Source organism: Heteronotia binoei, chromosome 17 (assembly GCF_032191835.1).
Source record: "Heteronotia binoei isolate CCM8104 ecotype False Entrance Well chromosome 17, APGP_CSIRO_Hbin_v1, whole genome shotgun sequence".
In the NCBI taxonomy this organism is placed as follows: domain Eukaryota; kingdom Metazoa; phylum Chordata; class Lepidosauria; order Squamata; family Gekkonidae; genus Heteronotia; species Heteronotia binoei.
Genome location: NC_083239.1, coordinates 51190008 through 51213540, shown reverse-complemented (window position 1 = coordinate 51213540; position 23533 = coordinate 51190008). Strand labels below are relative to the sequence as shown.

Here is a 23533-nt window from a genome sequence, read left to right as displayed (position 1 = left end):
TAGAAAGAAAGCAACCTTAACTTTAAATGAATTCTCTGAACCGCTGGCTGGATTTAAAGAAACAAATGCCTTCTACAAGCTGACTGATGGGGCAGTAGAGGTTTAGAGAAATAGTTGTGAAAGAGCCCCACACGTGGTTCCTGAGCCACAGTTTAACCACCCCTGATCTAGTACTTGATTTGCCTGCCTTAACATTAGGAGTTTCACACACTGATAAATTCCTTAGATCAGCAAGCCGACCTAACTCTAGGATGTGTTCTCAAAACCAGCATCTTCTAACCCCAATCTGTTGGTTTTTTGTTTTTTTAAAAAATCTTTATAAATGCAGATTTTCTACGCAGCAAAGCGACTCCAGGTCTCTGCTGACGGCGGGTGAGTCAAAATGTATCATCGCAGGTTATGAGGCAATCCCAGATTGCTTTATCTCTGCTATTGAATTAAAAAGCAACTGGTCTGCTCCAACGAAGGCCCTTCCTCTTTCAGAGGCATTGACTGACTCTAGGATTTATTCACACCCTTTGATAATCTGGATTGGATTTCCTGCATAGGCAGAAAGGAGCCAGCAAGACCAGCCACACCTGAAGGACATATCTAGATTTTGGAGGCCTCAAAGGCCTCATCTGTCTCACAAGACTGGAGACAGAGGTCTGTGTGTGGGGGGCGGGGGAGGTACTCAAGCACCGGAGAGAGACGCCTTAAGACAGCACCCGTTAATGTGATTGCTGACATGCCATTGACTGTCCCACAGACTTAAATCCTTGTAGAGGTAAAAGCGATTTTTCTCCAGGATAACAGAGTGCATGTGTTTGGGAGTCTTCTGTAGGCATATTTAGCAGTTCTGGAGGGGGTGGGACGCAGCATGTGTGTATGAGATGCTCTGAAGTCACAGTAGGGTTGCCAAGTCCAATTCAAGAAGTAGCTGGGGACTTTGGGGGTGGAGCCAGGAGACTTTGGGGTGCACGAATGAACACTGAAGGGACTTCTAGCCATCACAATTAAAGGAACTTTTAAATGCCTTCCCTCCATTGGAAATAATGGATAGGGCCCCTTCTTTTGGGGCTCATAGAACTGGACCCCCTGGTCTGATCTTTTTGAAGCTTGGTGGGTATTTTGGAAAGAGACACTGGATGCTGAAAATTCAGTGCCTCTACCTCAAAACAGCCCCTCCAGAGCCCCAGATACCCACAGATCAATTCTCCATTATAAGAATCGGTCTCCATAGGGAATAATGGAGTGCCCAGCAGGCACTTCCCTTCCCCCACTTTGGCTTTCTGATGATCCTGAAGCAGTCAGCTATCCATAAGGCAACAAGATTGTGCTATTGTTCCTGTTTCACGTTAGCTTCTTCAAGATTCTCACAATTAATATTCATATACTGGCTAAGAACGCCATAAATTTCAAACACGGAGTAACAGTGTTACTCTGTGTTTGAAATTTATGGCATTCTTACCCAGCGTCAAACAGTGTTACTCTGTGTTTGAAATTTATGGCGTTCTTACCCAGTATGTGAATATTAATTGTGAGAAGCTTGAAGAAGCTAACGCGAAACAGGAACTCATAGTACAATCCTGTTGCCTTATGGATAGCTGATTGCATAATATTGTACTATCAATTTTCTTGGATCTGGCATTCATTTACTTGAGAAGAAGGAATTGTCATTCTTTGGAGGGATTGAAAGGGATTGCCTTCACTGACTGTAAAACAATTATATTTGGTACTTTTGTACAATTTTCGACTCTTGGTTTAATTTTTTGGAGGTTGAATATCGCGGCAGCTTTATGCTTTGTTTCCCCACCTGAGGATTGGCACCCCTAAAGTCCAGGGTTGCTGTCCAGAGGCAGGCAATAGCAACCCGCCTCCCAATGTCTTTTGCCTTGAAAACCCCACTGGGTGGCCATAAGTCTTCCATGACTGGATGGCACTTTCCTCCATCGCTCCCATCCAAATACGAACCAGATTCAACCCTTAGCTTCTGAGACCTGATGAAATTGGGTTAGCCTGGCCAACCAGGTCAGGGCAAATCCGGCATATAAATTAGAAACTTGTTTGTACGGTGAGATTAAAGGTTGTGGAATTGTAAAAAAGTCAAGGTAGTTCCCTGCGCAAGCACCAGTCGTTTCCGACTCAGGTGACGTCACATCGCAACGTTTTCACGGCAGACTTTTTACGGGGTGCCTTCCCTAGTCATCGACACTTCCCATTGCCTTCCCTAGTCATCGACACTTTCCCTTCCAGTAAGCTGGGTACTCATTTTACAGACCTCGGAAGGATGGAAGGCTGAATCCACCTCGAGCCGGCGACCTGAACCCAGCTTCTGCCAGGATTGAACTCGGGTCGCGGGCAGAGCTTTGGACAGCAGTACTGCAGCTTCCCGGACCAGATGGGCAGTAAAGTGGTCAAGTCGTCTTGGAGGCAGCTTCTCCCCTATTCTTTCATCCACCTAGATCCAGAAATCAGAAGGATTTCTGAACAGAGATCCAGAAATCAGAAGGCTTCTGAACGTGGATGCTCCAGTAAAATATTTTTTTTTCAGTCCAGGAGCTTGATCTCAGTGTGTGCCCTGTTTGGAGGGTCTGTTTCAGACACTGGCTCTTCCTGTATCCAGCACTGGGGAACTGGGGATAGCTGATGTTTGATTCAGAGACATCCCGAAGCCCACAGAGACCCAGATATGGTCCTTTCTCCTATAGCACTGCCCCTAATTGCCATGGGCTCTTCTAGTGCATTTTGGGGAGCACCGTTTTGCCAGCCAGCGGGCTGACCCTCCCAAAAGAAAGGGCTCAAAGACGTAGCACTCGGGTTGCCAATCCCCAGGTGAGCAAAGCGGAAACTGCAGTCTGACTTCGGTCTGCTACCCGTAGGAGGAATCGTATACCTGTGTGGCACTGTCTACGTCTTTCAAGCAAAGGAGAACTGAGAGAGTGGACTGTGAAGTACTCCCTTACAAGAATGATGTGAAATAACGTTCTGATTTTGAAAGTACTACCTTACAAGAGTGGTGTGAAATACCTTTTTGATTCTTCTATGGACATTTAATGAATTTTGGGTTGTGATGATAATATAATTGCATCATTATGCAAGATACTGCATTTATTTGCAACATAAAAACGCAGTGGTTTATTTATAATGTTTGCTATTCTCCAGGTGGGGGCAGGGGATCCCCCAGTTTGGAGGCGCCTCCCCCGCTTCAGGGTCATCAGGAAGCGGAGGGGGGGGGGAGAAAGAAATGTCTGCTGGGAACTCTGTTATTCCCTATGGAGACTTATTCCCATAGAAAATAATGGAGAATTGATCTGTGAGTATCTGGGGCTCTGGGGGGGGGGCTGTTTTTGGAGGCAGGGGCACCGAATTTTCTGTATAGCATTCCGTGGCTCTCTCCAAAATACCCCCCAAGTTTCAAAAAGATTGGACTTGGGGGTCCAGTTCTATGAGCCTCGAAAGAAGGGGCCTCTACCCTTCATTATTTCCTATGGAAGGAAGGCATTTAAAAGGTATGCCTTGAAACGTGATGGCCAGAACTCCCTTTGGAGTTCAATGATGCTTGTTACACCCTTGCTCCTGGCTCCACCCCCCAAAGTCTCCTGACTCCACCCCCAAAGTCCCCAGATGTTTCTCGAATTGGATTTGGCAACCCTACGCAGCACCGCTGGGTCATAGTTCGTCCTCCTCTGTCCCCACTCTTAAGTTTATGCACCTAACAGCCCTCAGCCAACCAACCGGTCACGAAAATGGCCGGTTCGTGTCATTTTATGTTTCCAGGTCAAGAGTTCCTTCCTTCGGAGAGGCGTCAAAAACAAAACAAAAGAGCATTACAAATAGAAGCCAGCTGTAGCGGCAGATTAGAAATTAAACGAGATAGGGAAGTGGAGAGTTCATAAAAAGCAGCGGGGGGTGGGGGAGGTAGGTTTGTGCGGAAGATGCGGAGGCCGCTGGGTTTGCGAGCCAACTAACATAAACCCAGTGAAGTCAGCAGGTTAGACGGAATTAATATGTGGAAGGAGAAGTCGGGATTGGTGCCCTCGTACCCCTGCGCTAGGCCCGCCTCATGTGCCCTATGATCTGTCATTCGGAAAGGACTGTCATCGCTGTCCCTTGGGTTTAGAAAACAGTCTACTTTTACAAGGCTAGTAACCAGCTTCGGCCTGTAAAATGAGAACCAGTCCAGAAAACTCTGGAGGCTTCCTGGTGGGGTGGGGTGGGGTGGGGGAACGAGCTTTCCAGTTTTTCAGCTCAAGGCAAGAGCCACAGAGGGGTAGGAGATCTTCTGCTCTATAGCTGCCCGGGCTTCGTTCAGTGATAGGCAGCTTCAACCCGGGCCAGTAACCTGCTCAGAGTCCCACATCCTCCTGTAGGGTTGCCAAGTCCAATTCAAGAAATACCTGGGGGCTTTGGGAGTGGAGCCAGGAGACTTTGGGGGTGGAGCCAGGAGACAGTGAGGCGGAGCCAGGAGAAAGGTTGTGACAAGCATCATTGAACTCCAAAGAGAGTTCTGGCCATCACATTTAAAGGGACCGCACACCTTTTAAATGCCTTCTCTCCATTGGAAATAATGAAGGATAAAAGAAGGCACCTTCTTTTGGGGCTCATAGCATTGGACCCCTTGGTCCAATCTTTTTGAAACTTGGGGGGTATTTTGACAAGAGGTGTTGGATGCTATGCTGAAAATTTGGTGCCTCTACCTAAACAAACAGCCCCCCCAGAAGGCCTCAGATACCCATGGATTAATTCTCCATTATTTCCTATGGGAATCGGTCTCCATAGGGAATGAGTGCCCAGCAGACATTTCCCTCCCCCCCCACCCGCTTTCTGATGACCCTGAAGTGGGAGGAGGGCCTCCAAACCAGGGGATCCCCTGCCCCCACCTGGGGATTGACAACCCTATCCTCCTGAGACCACTTAGACCCAGCCAGAACATGATGGGCAAGCGACCTGCACGCTGTGGCTGACTCCGTGGGCCCCAGAGCCCTGGAATTTTGGCCCCACATAAAGGTTGCCAAATCTAGGTTTGGAACTACCTGGAAATTTGAGGGTGCAGCCTGGGTGAGTGGGCTTTGGGGAGGGGAGGCATTGCGGTAGGGTAGAACACCATACGGTCCACCTTCCAAGGCAGCCATTTCCTCCAGGAAAAGAGGAATAAATGCTTTAAATCAGTGTTTCCCATTTGCAGGGTCATGACCTGACACCAGGCCATGGAAGCCTCAATACCGGGTCACAAGAAAGCCAAAGCTAGCCCCGTCGCCAGCAAAGCATGAGCTCTGCTATGCTTCCTTCCTTCCCCCATCTCTGTGTTGTGCTGAGAAAAGCTAGCCTTGAAGACTGACACAGGCTGCAAAGACTGAGCTCTGTTTGGCTTCCTTCCTTCCCCCATCTCTGTGTTGTGCTGAGAAAAGCTAGCCTTGAAGACCGACACAGGCTGCAAAGCCTGAGCTCCATTTTTCATCCTTCCTTCCCTCGTCTCTGTGACATAATCCCTATCTCCCAGCTCCACCCCAAAGTCTCCTGGCTCCACTCCCGAATTTTAGTGGGCCACAATGGAGATGTGTAAAAATAACCAGGCCACAGGGGGAAAAAAGTTTGGGAAGCCGTGCTTTAAATAAATAAATCAGTTATCATTCCGTGACCTCTCCAGCCCCCAACTGGAGGTTGACAACTCTATCCCCCAGCCCCTCCTAAGGGGCAGCATACGGTGGAAGGAATATGCCCTGCCAGAAATCCCCCGCTAGCTCCCAAGAGGGCCTTCGGAGGTCAGGGATTCTTGCCCTGGAGTTTGGGGTTGAAGTCCGACAGCGCAGCGAGATACGGTGGTCCCAGGACCTATCCCCAGCTGCGTCAAATACCTTTGAAAGGAAGGTAAAAGGGCACACAAAACTATTGCGGCCTTCGAAAAGAGCAAGAGTCGAGTGGGGCCTAAAGATTAACGAATTTTGTGACGGGCCTTGAGCTTTCGTGAGCTACTGCTCGCTTCTGGATCTGAAGAAGGGAACAGCGGCTCACGCGAGCTCCGGCCCTGCCGCAAATTTCGTTAGTCTTTAGGGTGCTAAGTGGACTCTTGCTAGAATTGTCAAGTCCAATTCAAGAAATACCTGGGGACTTTGGGGGTGCAGTCAGGAGACTTTGGCGGGGTGGAGCCAGGAGACTTTGGGGGTGGCTTCAGGAGCCAGGGTGCGGCAAGCAGAATTGAACTCCAAGGGGAGTTCTGGCCATCACTTTGAAAAGGACCATACACCTTTTTAAATGCCTTTCTTCCATAGGAAATAATGAAGGATAGGGGCACCTTCTTTGGGGGCTCACAGAATTGGACCCCCTGGTCCAGTCTTTTTGAAACTTGGGGGTTATTTTGGGGAGAGGTACTGGATGCTATACTGAAAATTTGGTGCCTCTACCGCAAAAAAACAACTCCCCCAAGAGCCCCAGATACCCGCGGATCAATTCTCCATTATTTCCTATGGGAATAAGTCTACATAGGGAATAATAGAGTTCCCAGCAGACATTTCCCTCCCCCCCCCCTGCTTTCTGATGACCCTGAAGCGGGGGGGGGGCCCTCAAAACCAGGGGATCCCCTGCCCCCACCTGGGGATTGGCAACCCTAACTCTTGCTCTTTTACAGCGCTGCAGACAGACTGACATGGCTATTCATTCCTATCCATCACAGTGTGAATGGGCTACCCCCTTCCACCTCTCAAATAACTTTTGCTGGTTGTTTTTTTTTCCTCCATGGGTTCCCTTTGGTCATGGAGCCCCACTGAAAGCCAAACAGTCATGTTTAAAAAAGATAATAAAAGTCATTTAGGTGGCAGATGCACACCTAGGGAAGGGTTCCACTCCTTCGTCGGAGGCTGGGGGAACACCCTAGCCCAAGGGTGGCAAAACTGAGGCTTGGAAGCCACATGTGGCTCTTTCACACATATTGTGTGGCTCTCACACCACCCTGTCAGCTGGCTTGGAGAAGGCATTTCTGTCTTTAAATCAAGCAGGAGTCAAGTTTCACCTTTAAGACCAACCAAGTTTTATTGAGAACGTAAACTTTTGTGCGCTCTCTAAGCACACTTCATCAGACGACGGGATCAGGTAATACCTGGGGACTTTGGGGGTGGAGCCAGGAGCCAGGGTGGGGCGAGCAGAATTGATCCCCTCGTCTGATGAAGTGTGCTTAGAGAGCACACGAAAGCTTACGTTCTAAATAAAACTTGGTTGGTCTTAAAGGTGACACTTGACTCCTGCTTTGTTCAACTGCTTCAGGCCAACACGGCTGCCCTCTTGGATCTGTCTTCAAATCACTTCTCCAAGCCAAGCCAGCCAGTAGATTGGAGAATGCATTTAAAGATGCTTTCTTTCCACCTCTCCCTTCCCTTCCTCCCTCCTTCCTTCCTTCCTTCCTTCCTTCCTTCCTTCCTTCCTTCCTTCCTTCCTTCCTTCCTTCCTTCCTTCCTTCCTTCCTTCCTTCCTTCCTTCCTTCCTTCCTTCCTTCCTTCCTTCCTGTCTTGTAGCTTTCAAACGTCAGATGTTTGTGTCTTGCGGCTCTCAAACATCTGACATTTGTTCTATGTGGCCACCCCTGCCCTAGCCTTTGGTGGGCCTCTGAGCGACCATTCTATTTGTATTTGTGAATGAGCCTTCACAGACAGTGCCCCTTCAAGCAGAACTTTTTGCAGCACTAGATGCCAGTTAATTTCCGAGGGGAGCTGCGGTCAGCAGTACAACAGCTAGATTTGAGTCCCACCGAAGAGATTTTCAGGGTGTGAACCTCCAAAAGTCAACGCTGCCAGCTTTGACCCCAGGAATCTTTTTGGTCTGTAAGGTGCTGAAGAACATGAAGATATGGAGCTGCCTTATACTGAATCAGACCCTCGGTCCATCAAAGTCAGTCTTGTCTACTCAGACTGGCAGTGGCTCTCCAGGGTCTCAGGTAGAGGTTTTTCACGCCTACTTGCCTGGACCCTTTTTAGTTGGAGATGCCGGGGATTGAACCTGGGACCTTCTGCTTACCAAGCAGATGCTCTACCACTGAGCTGCCCTCCCTAAGACTTATGAGGCTCTCCAGGGTCTCCAGCGGAGGTTTTTCACGCCTACTTGCCTGGACCCTTTTTAGTTGGAGATGCCAGGGATTGAACCTGGGACCTTCTGCTTATCAAGCAGATGCTCTACCGCTGAGTCACCGTTCCTTCCCTAAGTATTTGATTTGATTTATTTTTAGTTATTTGACGTGTAGTCCGCCCTTCCCACTACATAGGGCAGGGGTGGCCAATGGTAGCTCTCCAGATGTTTTTTTGCTTACAACTCCCATCAGCCCCAGTCAGCATGGCCAATGGCCGGGGCTGATGGGAATTGTAGGCAAAAAACATCTGGAGAGCTACCGTTGGCCACCCCTGACATGGGGCTTTCGGCAGGAAGCATTTGCATGTTTAACCTTGGGTGTTATTTTATCATAAGCTAGGCATGCCTTTAGGTAAGTAGATCTTGGTACAGGGTGGAGAGGGGGTCTTGATGCTGGACGTATGACGTCGCCTTATGCCAAACCAAATCCTCGGGTTCCGTCCTGGCCCATAACTGTCTGTTTTGAGCAGCAGCATCTTTCGCAAAGAACAGAAGGAGACGTAAACTGGCCAGGACTTTCTGCTTGCAAATCCCAAACTCTTTTCTGCTGTGTCCCATCCCCTTTTCTAATTGGCATGGCTTCCCATTGCATCTGAGCGGGACAGATTCCGTTCAATGATCACACGCCTCTTAACCCTCGGAGCTTCTTATTATCGTCGTTACTGTCATTTATACGACCGAGAACAACGATAACGACAAACAGATCCAGATGGGCAGCTGCGTTGGTTTGAAGCAGTAGAACAAAGCAGGAGTCAAGGAGCGCCTTTAAGACCAACAAAGTTTTATTCAGAATGTCAGCTTTAGCGTGCTCTAAGCACACTTCATCAGACAAGGAATCAGGCACAGTGAGTACACTGTGCCTGATTCCTTGTCTGATGAAGTGTGCTTAGATCACACAAAGGTTTACATTCGGAATAACAATAATGACAATTACTATTATCAAGCATAACATTTTTGCTAACCGCACTGAGCATTGGTTGAGCGTGTGGTACAGAAGTCTTGGTTAGATAAAGGGGAGACATCCCACAATAACAGAACAAGCATCCACAAGTGTGTGAAGGCTCTTTTATGCCTCCACACACACACACCCCGCCCCTGTTTGCCAAAGTGTCAAATGAAGCTTGGTCTGATTTCTAACAAGTCCAATGCAAAGACTGGTGTTGGGGGGAATTGGCTAGGCTATTTGGATAGATGGCGGAGGTGTTGTGAGGGGAGGGGGTTATTGTTTGTGTGGAGGTGCCTGTGGACCTCTCACAAAAGTTACTCCTCCCCCCTATTCCCCAAATACTGAATGCCTTAACAGCTCTGTGCCCAGGTTCCACCCGTTAATTACGCAACTACGTGAAGAAGTACTTCCCCTTGTCAGTGCCAAACCTAATCCCGAGTGCAGCGATTCTCCTATTACAAGAGAGGCTTCTGTCAATTCACTCTTGCCACAGGGTTCATAACTTGCTAAATTTCTATCTCAGAGACTTGCACATGAGTAAATATGAGGTGGAACAGCTGTGTCGGGGATAGCTGGGTGTTGCAAGAACACCAAGCAAGGGACTGAGAGGTGCCATTGGAGAGCTGGCATGTTTTGTGCAAGCACTGCATTCAAATGACAAAGGTCCATAAGTCGCCTCTACTCCTGGCTGGGCGGAACATCCAGTTTAGGGTAAAATAAAAATAAAGCCCCACAATAGTCAGGAACGATTTTCTCTAAGACAGCCCTTGCATTCCCAGCAGAAAGTAACTGTGTGCATTTCCTTGTCTGTTTCCATGCAAAATCTCATAATCTGTGGGAAGGGGCGCTTAACTGGCTGGAATCTGGCTATAAAGGCATTCTGAACATAGGTCTTACAGAAGGGGCAACTGGAAATGCTGTACCTGAAGCTAATTTTAAGGTAACTTTCTACCTTCTGCAGAGGTACTTGGGGATATAACGTTGTAGTAACTGCATGATTTCTAAAAACAGCAATGATAGTTATCGTAGATAGCTGGGAAGAGCTCGCCGTGCCAACATTCAAATCTGATTTAAAAAAAAAAAGAGAGACCAATGTTGTGCCTGCATAAGGGAAGGCAGATGGCGGGACAACCTGCTAGAAAAATGAACTTGATTTGAAATGCAAGGATCCAACAGGGCTTCTGTTCTTGAGCATTTTAAAAAACTGTACGTTAATGTTTGCTAAATATATATTTCAAAAAGGGCGATTTAAAAAAAAAATGATTACGCAAATCCCAAGGAGGTGGCTGTGGTATTGGCTCTTGGTCCAGATAGCCGAACGAAACCTCCACTTTCAGAAGCAATCTACCGCTGAATACCAGATGTTTGGCAACCAAGGCCTCCTAGCAGCGGCGAACTGGGTCTAAAAATATTGGTTGCCAGGTGACCACCCACACCTATAAGGCTATCGTTTAAGTTTTATAAGAAATAAATTTTTCAAAAAACACATAAGTGGAAAAAAGGTACAATTAAAACATTTGCGAAATAAATGTGTATATATATATATATATATATATTTAGTAATTACAGCGTACATCTATTGTACATTTTGCTGGCAGTATGCAGTAGATATTAAATGTAAATACAGATTTTCTCCAGGGGAGCTATTCTCTGCCAGCTGGAGATCAGTTGTAAAAGCGGGAGATCCCCAGGCCCCACCTGGAGGCTGGCAACCCTAAACGCAATGTAAATTCTAGTTGCATTATAGTAGTAATAATGGAACTTCTGTTATATTTTCAAGCTACTAAAAGGACATTAACCTTTTTAACATATTGTCTAATGTTTAAGGGGGCCTACTTCGTCAGGGGCCTACTTGCCATCGGGCAAGCTGACACCCTGGCCTGTCCGCTGTTGAATTGAACGAAACCTCTCCTTTCAGAAGCAGTATACCACTGAATACCAGATGTTGGCAACTAAGGCCTCCCTAGCACCCGGGCTCACGAGCCACTCTGGGGACACAACGCTGATGGAAGATGAGTCCAGCAGCACATTAAACATTTTGTCCCCCCCCCCCCCCAGCAGATGTGAGCTTTGACTCCCCAAAGCTTCTGCTGGATACAATTTGTGCATCTCGGAGTTGCCACCCGCCGCCTGTTTGTTTTGCTGCTAGAGACTAACACGGCCACCGTTCTAACACGATCATCAGGAAATGAGAAGAGAGATGCCCTGATCCGGGAAGGCAATTCCCAAATGCTACTGAAAGCAATAAAAATCAACTCCTGACCAGATCCGTCTGTGATCTGTGAGAATAAACTGGTTTCATTTGCCGCATGTTGATGGTCACCACTGACTTTCTTAGCTGCCAAGTCCGCCCCAAAGCTAGTCCACAGTTCTGGAAGCCGCCCGCCCTCCTCAAAGGGACTGCAGTACAAATGAATCTCAAAACTATTATTATTCTATGCACCCCAAAGAAAAGTTAGATGCAACCCGCCCCCCCCAATCAATATTGCTCCTGTTAACGCTTTCTGAAAGCACAACAGTTCCAATTTCATTTCCTCTCTCTTGACTTACCTCTGTGGGTTCATTATAGTACGAATTCCATTCAGAAAGATCGTGCGATTCCATTTTGATGGAGCCCAGCATTCCAAAATCCCAGGACAGGGAGAAAAAAAAAAGGGAACTTGTGTATTTTAAAGTGAAATCCGGGATTCTCTTTTCTTTTGCCGGTGTTAATTGGGTTGGTTTGGTTTTGTTTTTTTTTTGCCTTCTCAAAAATAACTTTTTTTTTTTAATGGACTTCACCCCTCGAAGCAATAGTCGGTCAAGTGTGGTTGTGCCTTCTGCCACCTTTTCAGAAGATGCGTAGGTGGCCTTTCAGGAGCAGACGCCTGGTCAGAAGTGAATGGCTTCAACAGGCGTCCATGGCGTAGAATGAAGCAAGGCGATCCAGATCCACCCAATATCTGGGCATTGAGTCTGTCGCAACTTTGGTTGGGATGGTTTTGGTGCGACGGGTTCTGTGACTGCTGCCGCCGTGTGGGCCTGGAGTTGGTAGATGTCCTTGCTTCAGCTTGTCTCCCAGATGTGAAAGGCTGGCTGTCTCTCCAGAACCAGGTCTTTATAAAGCCAGACACTTCTCCCTCTACTCCGCCCGCTGGCTGGCTAGTCAAATGTTCCTACCTGGAGCCATGGCGAGCGGTGCGAATTGGGTTACCTCTGCCACCTGGTGGAGGAGAAGAGCTTGGCCAAGATTGGGCTCAGCAACCAAAACTGCACACGGGACTCTAGTTGGTCCCACACGGCCACCACCGCCAACGTTTTGCTTATGGAAATGCAGACAGGCTTGCTGTGGATTGCTCCAAGTAGATAGATCCAAGTGGGCATTGTATTGACGTACTCAGATATGGAATATTGGCTGTTTATCTCATTACATATACTAACTCATCTTCCACAATATTTTAATGTACCCTGTTTTTCTAATAGCAAACTAATATGTCTTTCTCTTTTAGAACAGTGCATCAGAATATTGGGGGAGGGGGTTGTGTGTGTATTGACATACTCAAATAAGGGATATTGGCTGTTTATCTCATTACATATACTAACCCATCTTCAACTATATTTTAATGTATTCCTTTTTTTCTAATGGCAAACTACAATGATGTTATAACCTCTTGAGAAACTATGCCTTCTATTTAAACCCAGAACGAACAAAACCAGAATGATTCCCAGATTTATGGCACTTCACACCTACAACATCAATCTGTTTTTTTTATCACCCTCCCCTGTTGTTTCAGCCCAGTTCAACACTAGCTAACACTGAACCCCAATTTGTGATTCTTTTAATCTGCTAAATGACTCTACATACCAACACACTGCCCACTTTCTCTATATTAAGAACAGCTTGCCATTCCATTTTTTGTTCGATGAAGTCTGCTTAGAGCATACGGAAGCTTACATTCTGAGTAAAACTTACTTGGTCTTAAAGGTGAAACCTGTCTACTGCTTTTTTCTATTGCTGTGGATTGTGGAAGCCTTCGCTTCTTGCAATGGCCCAATTTCCAATTTATTATGATTAATTGACCAGTAATAACAGTATACAAAACCTCATAATAACTGACCATAATTTCTGACTACATAAAAGCATTCTCATATTCCACCAATGTTAAACCTTAAAAATGGCATTATTAACCCTCTCTACTTTGTTAAAAACTTCCGCTTATTTATGGGTAAAAAACAATATTTTGCTACTGCCTGCGTTACACACTTCTTAACAAGGTAGTCCCCTGTGCAAGCACCAGTCGTTTCCAACTCTGGGATGACGTTGCTTTCACAACGTTTTCACAGCAGACTTTTTACGGGGTGGTTTGCCATTGCCTTCCCCAGTCATCGACGCTTTCCCCCCAACAAGCTGGGGACTCATTTGACCGACCTCGGAAGGATGGAAGGCTGAGTCAGTCTTGGGCCAGCTACCTGAAACCAGCTTCTGCCGGGATCGAACTCAGGTCTTGAGCAGAGAGTTCAGATCACAGTACTGCGGTACTGCTGCTTTACCACTCTGCGCCACGGAGCCCTACAGACTTCTTAGTGTCTTCCAATAAGTATTTCAGTAACACGACATCTGCAAATTTCAGATAATTATCCAGAGGTTTAAATATAGAGAGTAATGGAAATATTAACCGATGTCTCTCTCTGGAATAGAGCTCACAATGTAAAAAGAACGTGAGTGACAGTTTCAACTTCCTTTTCTGAGCATATACAGCATATACATATAAGAGTGCCGTGGCGCAGAGTGGTGAAGCTGCAGTACTGCAGTCGGAGCCCTCTGCTCACAACCTGAGTTCGATCCCAGCGGGAAGCTGGTTCAGGTAGCCTTGCTTCCACAAGGTTACCAGGTCCTGGGTGGGAGCTATATGGGAGTCTCAATCAGCCTGCTTCCTGGGTGCCAGTGACTCTGTTAGAACTCAGGGCTGAGAGATCCGAAGCATCGACGTGCCTCATGTCTTCGCTCTGAAAGTTCTTTCCGGAGCCTGCTTCGAACTCTTGAGATGGCAGAAGAGCTTGGAGGAGATTGATCGTCAACAGCTGACACTGGTGCCTGGAGAGTGATTGATGGGCCAGCTGCTGTTTGTTTAGCTGAGGAACTGGCTGGCAACTCTTCCAGGTCTGTTAACCCTTCCAGCTCCTCCTCGTCAGGGCTCATGACAGACAGGGAAGCAGAAAGTCTCCATTGGTAAATAGATTGCAGGCCGGGTTCAGAGGGTGGTTGTAGTTGGGCATCTGCTGGAAATTGGTACCACATGGCCAGCCCTTTGGTACCCCCGCTACATTTCAGAAGACAGTCAGGAACAGCATATGAGGATTCTCAGTCTGCTCCATGGGTGGGAAGCACGTCGACCAAGGGTCCCCTAAATCCTTGAGCTGACATGCTCAGGGGTCTTGTGTCAGGAGGACACAAGGGATGTGTGTAGAGTTTTCAACTGTTCAGCCACAGCTGCCCTGTATTAAATGGAGGCCCCGAGCAACTCACTGTCATCTGCTTCCTTCTCCCTCTTGATTCCTTCTGCATCACGACTTTCTTTGCCAGGCTTGCTCAATCGCACAGGAGCTACAGAGCAAAGCTCCTCCCTTGGGGAGGAAGTGGGGGAAGGAGAGCTAGCTTTGTCAGGCTCTCTTGATCACACAGCATTTACTAAGCCAAGCCTCTTCTCCTTCTGTTGGCTGAGGCTCAGCAAGTCAGTGAGGTGGATTAGGCTGAGTGTGTGCGTTGTGTCCTTTATAAAGTTTATATCTTCCTGACCTGGCATTACATTTTATGACATACATGGCCCGGCCTGACAAGGTCAAGATCCAGCCCTCATAGCAAATGAGTTTGACACCCCTAGTTTATAATATTATGCATGGGGTGGAGAGAGTGGACAAAGAGAACTTTTTTCTCCTGGGCCCACTGATGGACCTCCTGATGGCACCTGTTTTTTTTGGCCACTGTGTGACACAGAGCGTTGGCCTGGATGGGCCATTGGCCTGATCCAACATGGCTTCTCTTATGTTTCGTTTCTCCAAATACTAAAACTCAAAAGGCATCCAGTTAAGCTGATGGGCAGTAAGTTCAGAATAGACAAAAGGAAATACTTTACACAGAGACCAATCGAAAGGTGGAATTTGCTGCCAGAGTGATGGCAACAGGAATAAACAGCTTTAAAGGTAGCTTAGATAGATTCATGGAGAAGAAGGACTGCAGATTTACACCCTGCCCTTCTCTCTGAATCAGAGACTCAGAGCGGCTTGCAATCTCCTATATCTTCTCTCCCCACGACAGACACCCTGTGAGGTGGGTGGGGCTGAGAGAGCTCTCCACAGAAGCTTTCAAGGACAACTCCTGCAAGAATTATGGATGACCCATCCAAGCATGTGCAAGTGGAGGAGTGGGGAATCAAAGCTGGCTCTCCCAGATAAGAGTCCGCTCACTTAACCGCTAGACCAGCGTTTCCCATTTGTAGGGTCATGAGCTGGTACCGGGCCATGGAAGCCTCAATACCGGGTCACCAGGTGAGGCCTGACAGCCCCCTCCACCTTCCCCTCTCTATTTATCTTCGGCGCTGCATGCTGCGCCACGCTCCAGCCCTTGCCCCCCAAGCCACCACCTGTAGCAATCATGCTACAGACACTGCGTGCTGGCCAGACACCCTTCCCCATCCCTCTCTGATGCTCGGAAACATCAGAGAGGGCAGGGAAAGCTCTTGGCCGGTGTGCAGTATCTGTATTGCTCCCCGAGCATCCTCCACCCGGATGAGAACCGGGCCACAGGGAGGAAACCTTGTGCTAGACCAAACTGGAGAAGTCTATCAATGGCTACTGGCCATTGTGGCTGAGGGGAACCTCCACAGAGGCACTAATCCTCTGAAACCCAGAGCCAGGAGGCAACATCAAGGGGAGGTCTTGGTCTCTTTGCACTGTTGTTGGACCTCCAGAGGAACTGGTTGGCCTACGTGAGCCAGGATGGTAGACTAGATGGACTACTGGTGTGATCCAGCAGGGCTCTTCTTAGGTTTCCTTCCTGTACTGGTGTTTTATGACTGCAAGATCCAAGGCACGTATGTGTTTCATAACGCCTAGTTTCTCTACTTCCAAACCCATCTACTGTTTAGATTGCAAACTCCTTGGTGTGGGGATCTGCCCTTTCCTTATATAACTCTGTACACTGATAATGCTATATATGTGGGTATACCAGAAGTCTGCAGCTTGCTGGGGGCGGGGGGGAAGTGTAGGTGACTGGGGAAGGCAATGGCAAACCACCCTGTAAAAAATCTGCTGTGAAAACGTCGTGATGCGACATCACCCCAGAGTGATGTCGCATCACTACCTTTACCTTTTTATAAAGAATGGCGGCTTATTCCCTAAATTTAAAGGAACAACAGATCACGATGGGTAGCCACGTTAGTCTGTCTGTAGCAGCGGAAAAGAACAAGAGTCCAGTAGCAACTTAAAGGCGAACGCAATGTGTGGCAATTAACAAAATTTGTGATGTCTGAAGAAGTGAGCAGTGACGAAAACGAAAGCTCATATCTTGCCACAAATTTGGTTACTCTTTCAGGTGCTCCTGGATTCTACTGTGAGGTGAACGACAGTTTCTTCCTGCCTTCTTAGCCCTTAACGTCTGCCTTAGAAGTATCAATTCCCAGTGCTGCAGAGAAAACAGAAGATACAGCCAGCGGAACTCAATTCGGATGCAGTTTTAATTCCCCCAAACTGACAATTTTTCTCAGAGAAGGCGGACTGCAACCATTCCTGTAGTTAAGTTGTCTGAGAAGTTGGAATGTTTGTGAGCATTCTTTCAAGAACACAATGCAGCACGCGACATTGGATTTCAAAATCACAGCCCCGCCGCAAAAATTCCTGGGTGACTTTAGGCCAGTTACTATCTTTTCAGCCTAACCTACTACAAAGGGTTGTTGTGTGGACGGAAACGAGAGAGCAGGGAATAAGAAGCCATCTGCACCACCCTATGAGGTTAAAAAAAATTAAAGAATTAACTCGTAACGGAGGTTGGATGACCGGTGTCCATCGATGCACCGTCCCACAGCGCAAAATGAATCAAACACACTCAAGCGCAACAATGAAACAGAGGGAAACTATCCTAATGGAAAAAAAGATAATCAAGTTTATTGACAAGAGACAAGTAAAAGAAATACAAAACAGTTCGATGTCTCTCCTCCCTTGCGCTCTCCGATGTAGGGATCTGATCGCCCTGTCCGTTCCCTCCCACCCCTCCCTCGATGTCCCTCCCATCTGCAACACAAACCCCGCCCCTACACAAGACTGGCAGAGTCATCTGCCAATGAGTGAAACGGATCTCAAAAACCATACACAATTTGCATTACAGCAGGGAGTTCCACACTTACCCACTTGGACTCCCCCCAATTACATCACAGTGGGTGCTAGCCCCCCCCATCTCCCCTCCCCCTTCCTGATTTATGGCCACCTCCTCATCCAGGTGAGAAACGGTCTCCTCCCCCCTTCCCCAAATAAAACCCCTCCATCTAGAGATCTTCCCCCTGCCCCCTTCTCATCTTCATGATATTTTATTTTCCTTTTGGTTGGTGCTGGGAATTAAACAATAAAATGGATACATCAACTCATCTCCTCGCCCGTTGCTGTGTCAGCCAAAGGAGCACAGCGATGGAACTGTTTTGGCGTGGGGAAAAAAGGAGGCTCTGATTAGAAATCAACGATGGAAAAGGCAAAGGAGACTTCTAATTCCCTTTTGGCCACTGGGAATTCAGGTGCCCCATAGTTGGAGCAAGAAGCACTTTGGGGGGGGTCTTCTCCTGCATGAGAGCATCATGCACGAAGTAGGCCCCCGCGCCCATCCGCAGATCACCCCTCCCCGAAAAATTCTGCAATTTAAAAAAATGGGTTTTTTTGGTGTGCATGCTTTAATCTTTTGGTATGAAAAATAACAACACCCCCCTCCCCAAATCTACATGAGGCACTTTGCGCATCCCCTGCACACCCCACACCCCCAATTTCTCAGCCCCTCCTGCTTTCTTCAGATTTACACACAAACCCCTCCCCCCCCACCCCCACCCCATTATGCTGGTAACCAGCATCCAAGACAGCTAAATACAGGAATTCTGGATTCTAAATAAATTGCACAGATTCAGGACTGCCCTGTAGATTCAGGGAACGGCCAAAAGGTCCAAGGGTAACTGGCAAGAGTGGGGGTGGTTTGGAACCTGGGGCTGAAGGGGGGGGCAGGGGGTTATGTTTAGGATTAAGGGGCATCCACAAAGTTTAACAGCTGGTATTGGAAAGGTTTGGGAGGGAGAGAACTAGGAATCCAGGGGGTGGAATGTTCAGGTGGAGGAGAAACAGTGTGTGTGTTTGTGTTGGGTGGTACAATTTGCTAGCCGAGAGGATTTTAAAAGAAATTTTAAAAGGCATCCTCTATGCTACCTACCAAAGCACGGATACAGATCTTGACGGCAGCCCAGACCACACTGTACAGGGGGCTTCGTCAGTCTTTGTCCACCAGCGCTAAATGCAGCCTCCGCTTTAAGAGGCAGTCTACCTGGAAATACCAGTGGCTGGGCACAGCCAACAAGGGCTGATGCCTGCGGCTTTCGAGCCTCGCTTCCGAGCATTCCCCGGACGCTAGCCAGAGCTGGAAACGGATAGCTAGGCGAGACAGATCGGTAAGCCCATCTTTACGTTAGAAGTCCCCAGCATTTTTAAGCCCGTGGGCACGTCTGGAACTCTGACACGGTATGGTGCAGCGACAAAACGGTCACTGCAAAATGGCTGCCTCAGAAGGCGGAGCCAGTCACAAAATGATTGCCTTTACTGCAGTAACCCAGTGCAGGTCCTTGTGCTGTGCTGGCAGCTGCGACCAATTGCAACAGTCTAAAAATATTTGCACAATTTCCAGGAGCAAACCAGAAGCCTCGATGGGCCAGTGCCCTACCTGGCCCCACCTACTTTCTAAAAACAATTGGTGGACGCCAGAAAGTGGATCGGTAAGTGCTGTGGCGCCCACGGGTGCCTCATAGGGGACCCCTGCGTTACATTCTCTCCAGGGTTGCGGTGGGGATGGCAGGCTCTGCAAAGCCACTGATGTGGTGGGAAACGTGCCCTCCAAAGAAGCCCGGGTTCCAATCCTGTCCTAATAATGACAGAAGCACAGTCTGTACCCGAAGTTGGGTCAGCTCTCAGCCTGGATTCCCACAAGCCAGTCTTTGCAGCGTGTCTCTTTTCAACCCAGCCTTCTTCCCGGAACTCGCTTCTGCCTCCTATTTGCTGAGGCAGTTCCCGGAAAACTTTTTGAGTTACGAACAACCAGAGCCCCAATCCCGTTCTCAGGCAAAGGCCTCCCCACCCCCACCCCCAGTTCAAGAATCTCCTTCCCCCGGTTACACTACTGAGTAGCAAAAACAATTACCCATCCCCTCCCGCCCACGCCCCTTTTTGTAGTAGGTTACATAGATGTGGCTTCATATATAAGCTTACTATGGAAATATTATTTAAAAAATAGATTTATATACAAATGCCTCAGTCCCCTGCGGGTTAAAGAGGGTGTTGGGTGGGGTGGGGATAAGTTACTAATTCCAGTCACTGCCACGGTGGAGGAGGGAGGGAGGGGGGAAAGGTGGGTGCAGGCGGGCAACCCCTGGCACGACGTCCCGGATCTCTGCCGTGGTGGTCCCTTTTCACGGATCGTGCTCTTTTTTTACTTTCACATCCCCGGCTAGGATGGTGGCGATCTCGCCCTGCATGAAGGCCCAGGGGACGTTGGATCCCACCAGTGGGCACTTCTCCCCGCTGGGACAATACACCTCTCCGGCTGCTCCCTGGGCTTTAATGAAATCCCGGGAACAAGGGAAGCAGAACTTGTGGCCGGGCACCGAAGGGCACTGGACAAAGTGGGTATCTTCCAGCCTCTCGTGGCATATGGTGCAGCAGAGGGGAGCGCTGCTAGCCCCTCCGGAGGAATCGGGGGCGCTCTGCGTGCCGCTGGGCTCGACCCCTCCGGAGGAGTGGGCCCCGGAGGAAGAGGAGGAGGAGGAAGAGGAGGTGGTCGCTTGGCCCGGCTCGCCGTTGCGGGGCACCAGCCGGTGTTGTCCTGACGCGGCGGGCGACGCGGGGCTGGCGCTGTTCTGCCGGGCGGTGGTGGAGTGGACCGGGTTGACCTCTTTGTTCCCCAGCGCGTCGGCCACGTTCTTCAGGGCAGTGATGGGCGAAGGATCGTTTCTCAAGGATCCTTCGGGCAAGGGCCCCTGGCCGGCCGTGGGCAGGTGCGCCATGCCCGACGGGTAGATGCCGCCCGCCCCTTGGGGCAGCCAGTGCTGCCTCTGCTGCTGTTCCTCGCCGGTCATCTTGCCGGCGGCTTCTCCCTCAGGCTCCGGCGAGGCCTTGCGCCGGCGGGTGACGGCCCGAGGAGGCGGCACGGCCCTCAAGAGGAGGCTGGGGGGCATGGCACAGTTGCTGTCCAGGTACTGCTGGGGCATGGCCTCGGGTGACAGGGCCTCTCGGAAGGAGCGCACCCCTTCGGTGAAGAGCTCGCCCAGGAGGCGCCAGTCCCCGGAGCCGTGGCGCTTCTCGTACTCCAGGTACTTGTAGCCGGAGGAGATGACTTTGCCCGGGTCCTTCAGGCAGTCTTGAAACATCTGCTTGGCCAGGCCCAGGACGCCGGCGTAGACGTTGCCGGAGCCGCAGGGGTACTCGGTGAAGAGCTTGAGCTCGTACTCGTAGCCGGGCCGGGGGGCGGCGTCGAAGGCGAAGATGCGGCCCACCAGGGAGTGGTCCTTCTTGAAGCGCACGTTGAAGGGGGCGCAGCTGCAGAGGGCCAGCAGCTGGTCCCGCACGGCCTTGGGCTTGCCGTGCCACTCCTCGGCGCGCCCGCGCATGGCCTCGTTCAGCTCGGCCAGGCACTCGGCGTTGCGCTGCTTCTCCTTCTCGTAGTCGCCGTAGGCCAGGCGGGCCCCGAGGGGCGAGGCCATGGCCAGGGTGGCGGCGGCCGGGCGGCCCCCCAGGCCGGAGACGGCGGCGGCCAGCAGCCCCTGGGGCGCCCCCATCAGGCCCTGGGGCACCAGGCTAGGGGGCACCGTCCCGATCAGGGCCCGGCGGGCCGTGGGGCTCTGCCGGCTGCCCTCGCCCTCCTCGCCGCCGGGGCCGCGGGCCAGCCCGTTGGGCAGGCGGGGGCTGAGCGCGTAATCGCCGGCCGAGAGGCGCCCCCCGCCGCCGCCGCCGCCTCCGCGGGCCTCGTAGCGCTCCAGGGCCGCGCCGTCCTTGGCGTGCTTGGCGCCCGGCGGCCCCGGCGAGCGGCCCTCCTGCAGGACGTGGTTGCGCTTGAGCTGGCGGGCCGTCTCGATGAGGAACTCGATGCGGTCGGCGCCCTCGAAGTTGACGCAGCCCCGGCACACGGCCTCGCTGAAGTCCCAGATCATGGCCCACGGCATCTTGGGCAGGTCGCACAAGTAGCACCATTGTCTGCGCGACGCCGCCGGCACCGAGGACATCTTGGCGGGCAGGCGGGCGGGCAGGGCCCCGGCCTCGGCTGGCTGGCTGGCTGGCTCGCCCTCTCCCGCCCCGAGCCTGGACGGACCGCCCCAAGGACGGATGCACCGACGGACGGGGGCGCACGAAGGCGCACGGTGGCGCACGGGCCGAGGGGGGCGCAGCCGCCTGTTTACACCTGTGGATCCGGCCCGGGCCCCCCAGCCAGCAGGGGGGGAGGAGGAGAAGGAGGAGGAGGAGGGCTTGGCGAGCGGCGGCGGCGGAGGAAGAGGAGGAGGGAAATTAAAAGGGAAAGAGGGGAAAAAAAAAAGCAAAAAAGGGGGGAAAATGGAGGGGAGGGGGGAAAGTCCCCTCGGCCCGCCTGCCGCCCTCTCTTCCAGGGAGAAACTTACATAACTCGGCGGCGAGGGGAGCTGGGAGGTGTAGTCCTGCAAGGCTGGCGGGGAAGAGCTCTTAAAGGGACAGCGGAGGCAGAGCTGGATTGGGGGGGTTGGAGAGGCCGGACTCGTGGGGGGGGGGGAGGGGGGCTCCGAAAAGAACGCGCCGGTTGCCCCAGCCAAGGAGGACGGGCGCGTTTCGGCGGGACGGAGCTCCAAAGCTGGCGTTCCTAGCTTGCCGCTCTCCAAAGTGGTCTTGGGCTCGAATCTAGCGCTTGCCACCCTAAGGTACGTCTGGCTCGAGATGGGGAGCCTGCCCGAGGAGCCAGGAGGGAAGAGCGAGAGTTCCCGGGAGCACCTTCAAGACTAACCAAAAATCGTGGCAGGGGAGGAGCTTCCCTGAGTCACACCGCGCGCTTCTTCAGGTCCAGTCCGGGTATCTGAAGAAGCGTGCAGTGACTCACGGAAGCGCCTACCCTGCCACAAAGTTAGTCTTGAAGGTGCTAACTGGACTCCCGCTGTTTCCTTATGTGTATGTGTATATGATTACACACCAGGGGCCGTTGGGTAGAAAAATAGGTGGTGGAGCTCATTAGCGTAATATTAGCATATGCCGCCCCCCCCACCAGCCAAAAGCAACCCAATGCAAGAAAGGAGAGCCCTGGGCGAGCGAGGCCTGCTTGGGCTGGCTAGAGATCCAGCCAGCCCAAGCAGGCTTCACTCCCCTGGGGCTCTCCTGGGCCGCCACCCCCAGTCAAAAGGCCAGCAAGCCACCCACCAGCTTCTCCAGGGGTTAAAGAGGGCTGCTGTGGGTGTGGCAAAGCCCCTGGTGGCTGGCTGGCTGCCCTCTCTCCTAATCCAGGGATTGTTATGCAGATGCTCCTACTATTCAATGGACAGGGTAAGTGGGGAGGAGGAGGGGGAACCCTCAGAAAGGTTCAGGAGCTGTGCTCCTGTGAGCTCCTGCTGAATTTAAGGCCTGTTACACACTATTATCCAGATCTATCTGAACAAAGGAGCTTTGACTTGGGAAAGCTTATATCCCCTAAATGTTGCTGCTGGGCTCCAACCTTCTGTTTCTGACCCTGCGGTGTATAAAGATGCACTGTAATCCAAATTCATCCATTTAAGGGGAAGGGCTGTTGCTCAGTGGAAGAGCTTCTGCTTGGCATGCAGAAGCTCCCAGGTTCAATCCCCACAGCGTCTCCAGCTTAAAAGGACCAGGAAGGAGGTGATGGTGGAGACCTCTGCCCTGAGACCCTGGAGAGAGTGGCTGAGTAGACAATACTGATCCTGAGGGATAGATGGTCTGGTTCCTCACAAGGCAGTGTTTTCGAGTCAACTTCAGGTTGTGGCATGCCCATCCGAGGAATGATAGGTTCAGGTGGGTAGCCATGCTGGATGCAGCAAAAGTTAGGTTTGGGGCTAGTAGCACCTCAGAGATCAGGGAGAGTTTCCTTCATCAGAAGTTTTGACTCTGCAAAGATTATACCCCCCTGGTTGGTCTCTTAAGGTGCTGCTCTTCTCAGACTGTCTATGGAATCGTCGTTGTATGCTATAGAACTTAGTTATGGCCAAAAAGAAGATCGGAGATGATTGCGTTGCAGAAACTGTTTACTGGGAGGAA

General features: G+C 50.6%; 2 protein-coding genes across 2 annotated transcripts in view; both read right to left on the bottom strand.

The window, feature by feature from the left end:
* Nucleotides 1-12156, bottom strand: part of FOXA3 (forkhead box A3) — a 45762-nt gene extending 33606 nt beyond the window's left edge. Inside the window, exon 1 of the mRNA XM_060257518.1 lies at nucleotides 11591-12156. Within this exon, the coding sequence (XP_060113501.1) occupies nucleotides 11591-11662 (72 nt within the window). The 5' untranslated portion in view covers nucleotides 11663-12156. The remainder of the gene's footprint in view (nucleotides 1-11590) is intronic.
* Nucleotides 12157-19417: 7261 nt separating this feature from the next.
* IRF2BP1 (interferon regulatory factor 2 binding protein 1) lies at nucleotides 19418-21545 on the bottom strand. Its single transcript, XM_060258292.1, has one exon. The coding sequence runs from the start codon at nucleotides 21529-21531 to the stop codon at nucleotides 19723-19725; it is 1809 nt and encodes a 602-aa protein (XP_060114275.1). The 5' UTR covers nucleotides 21532-21545; the 3' UTR covers nucleotides 19418-19722.
* Between the last annotated feature and the right edge of the window lie 1988 nt (nucleotides 21546-23533).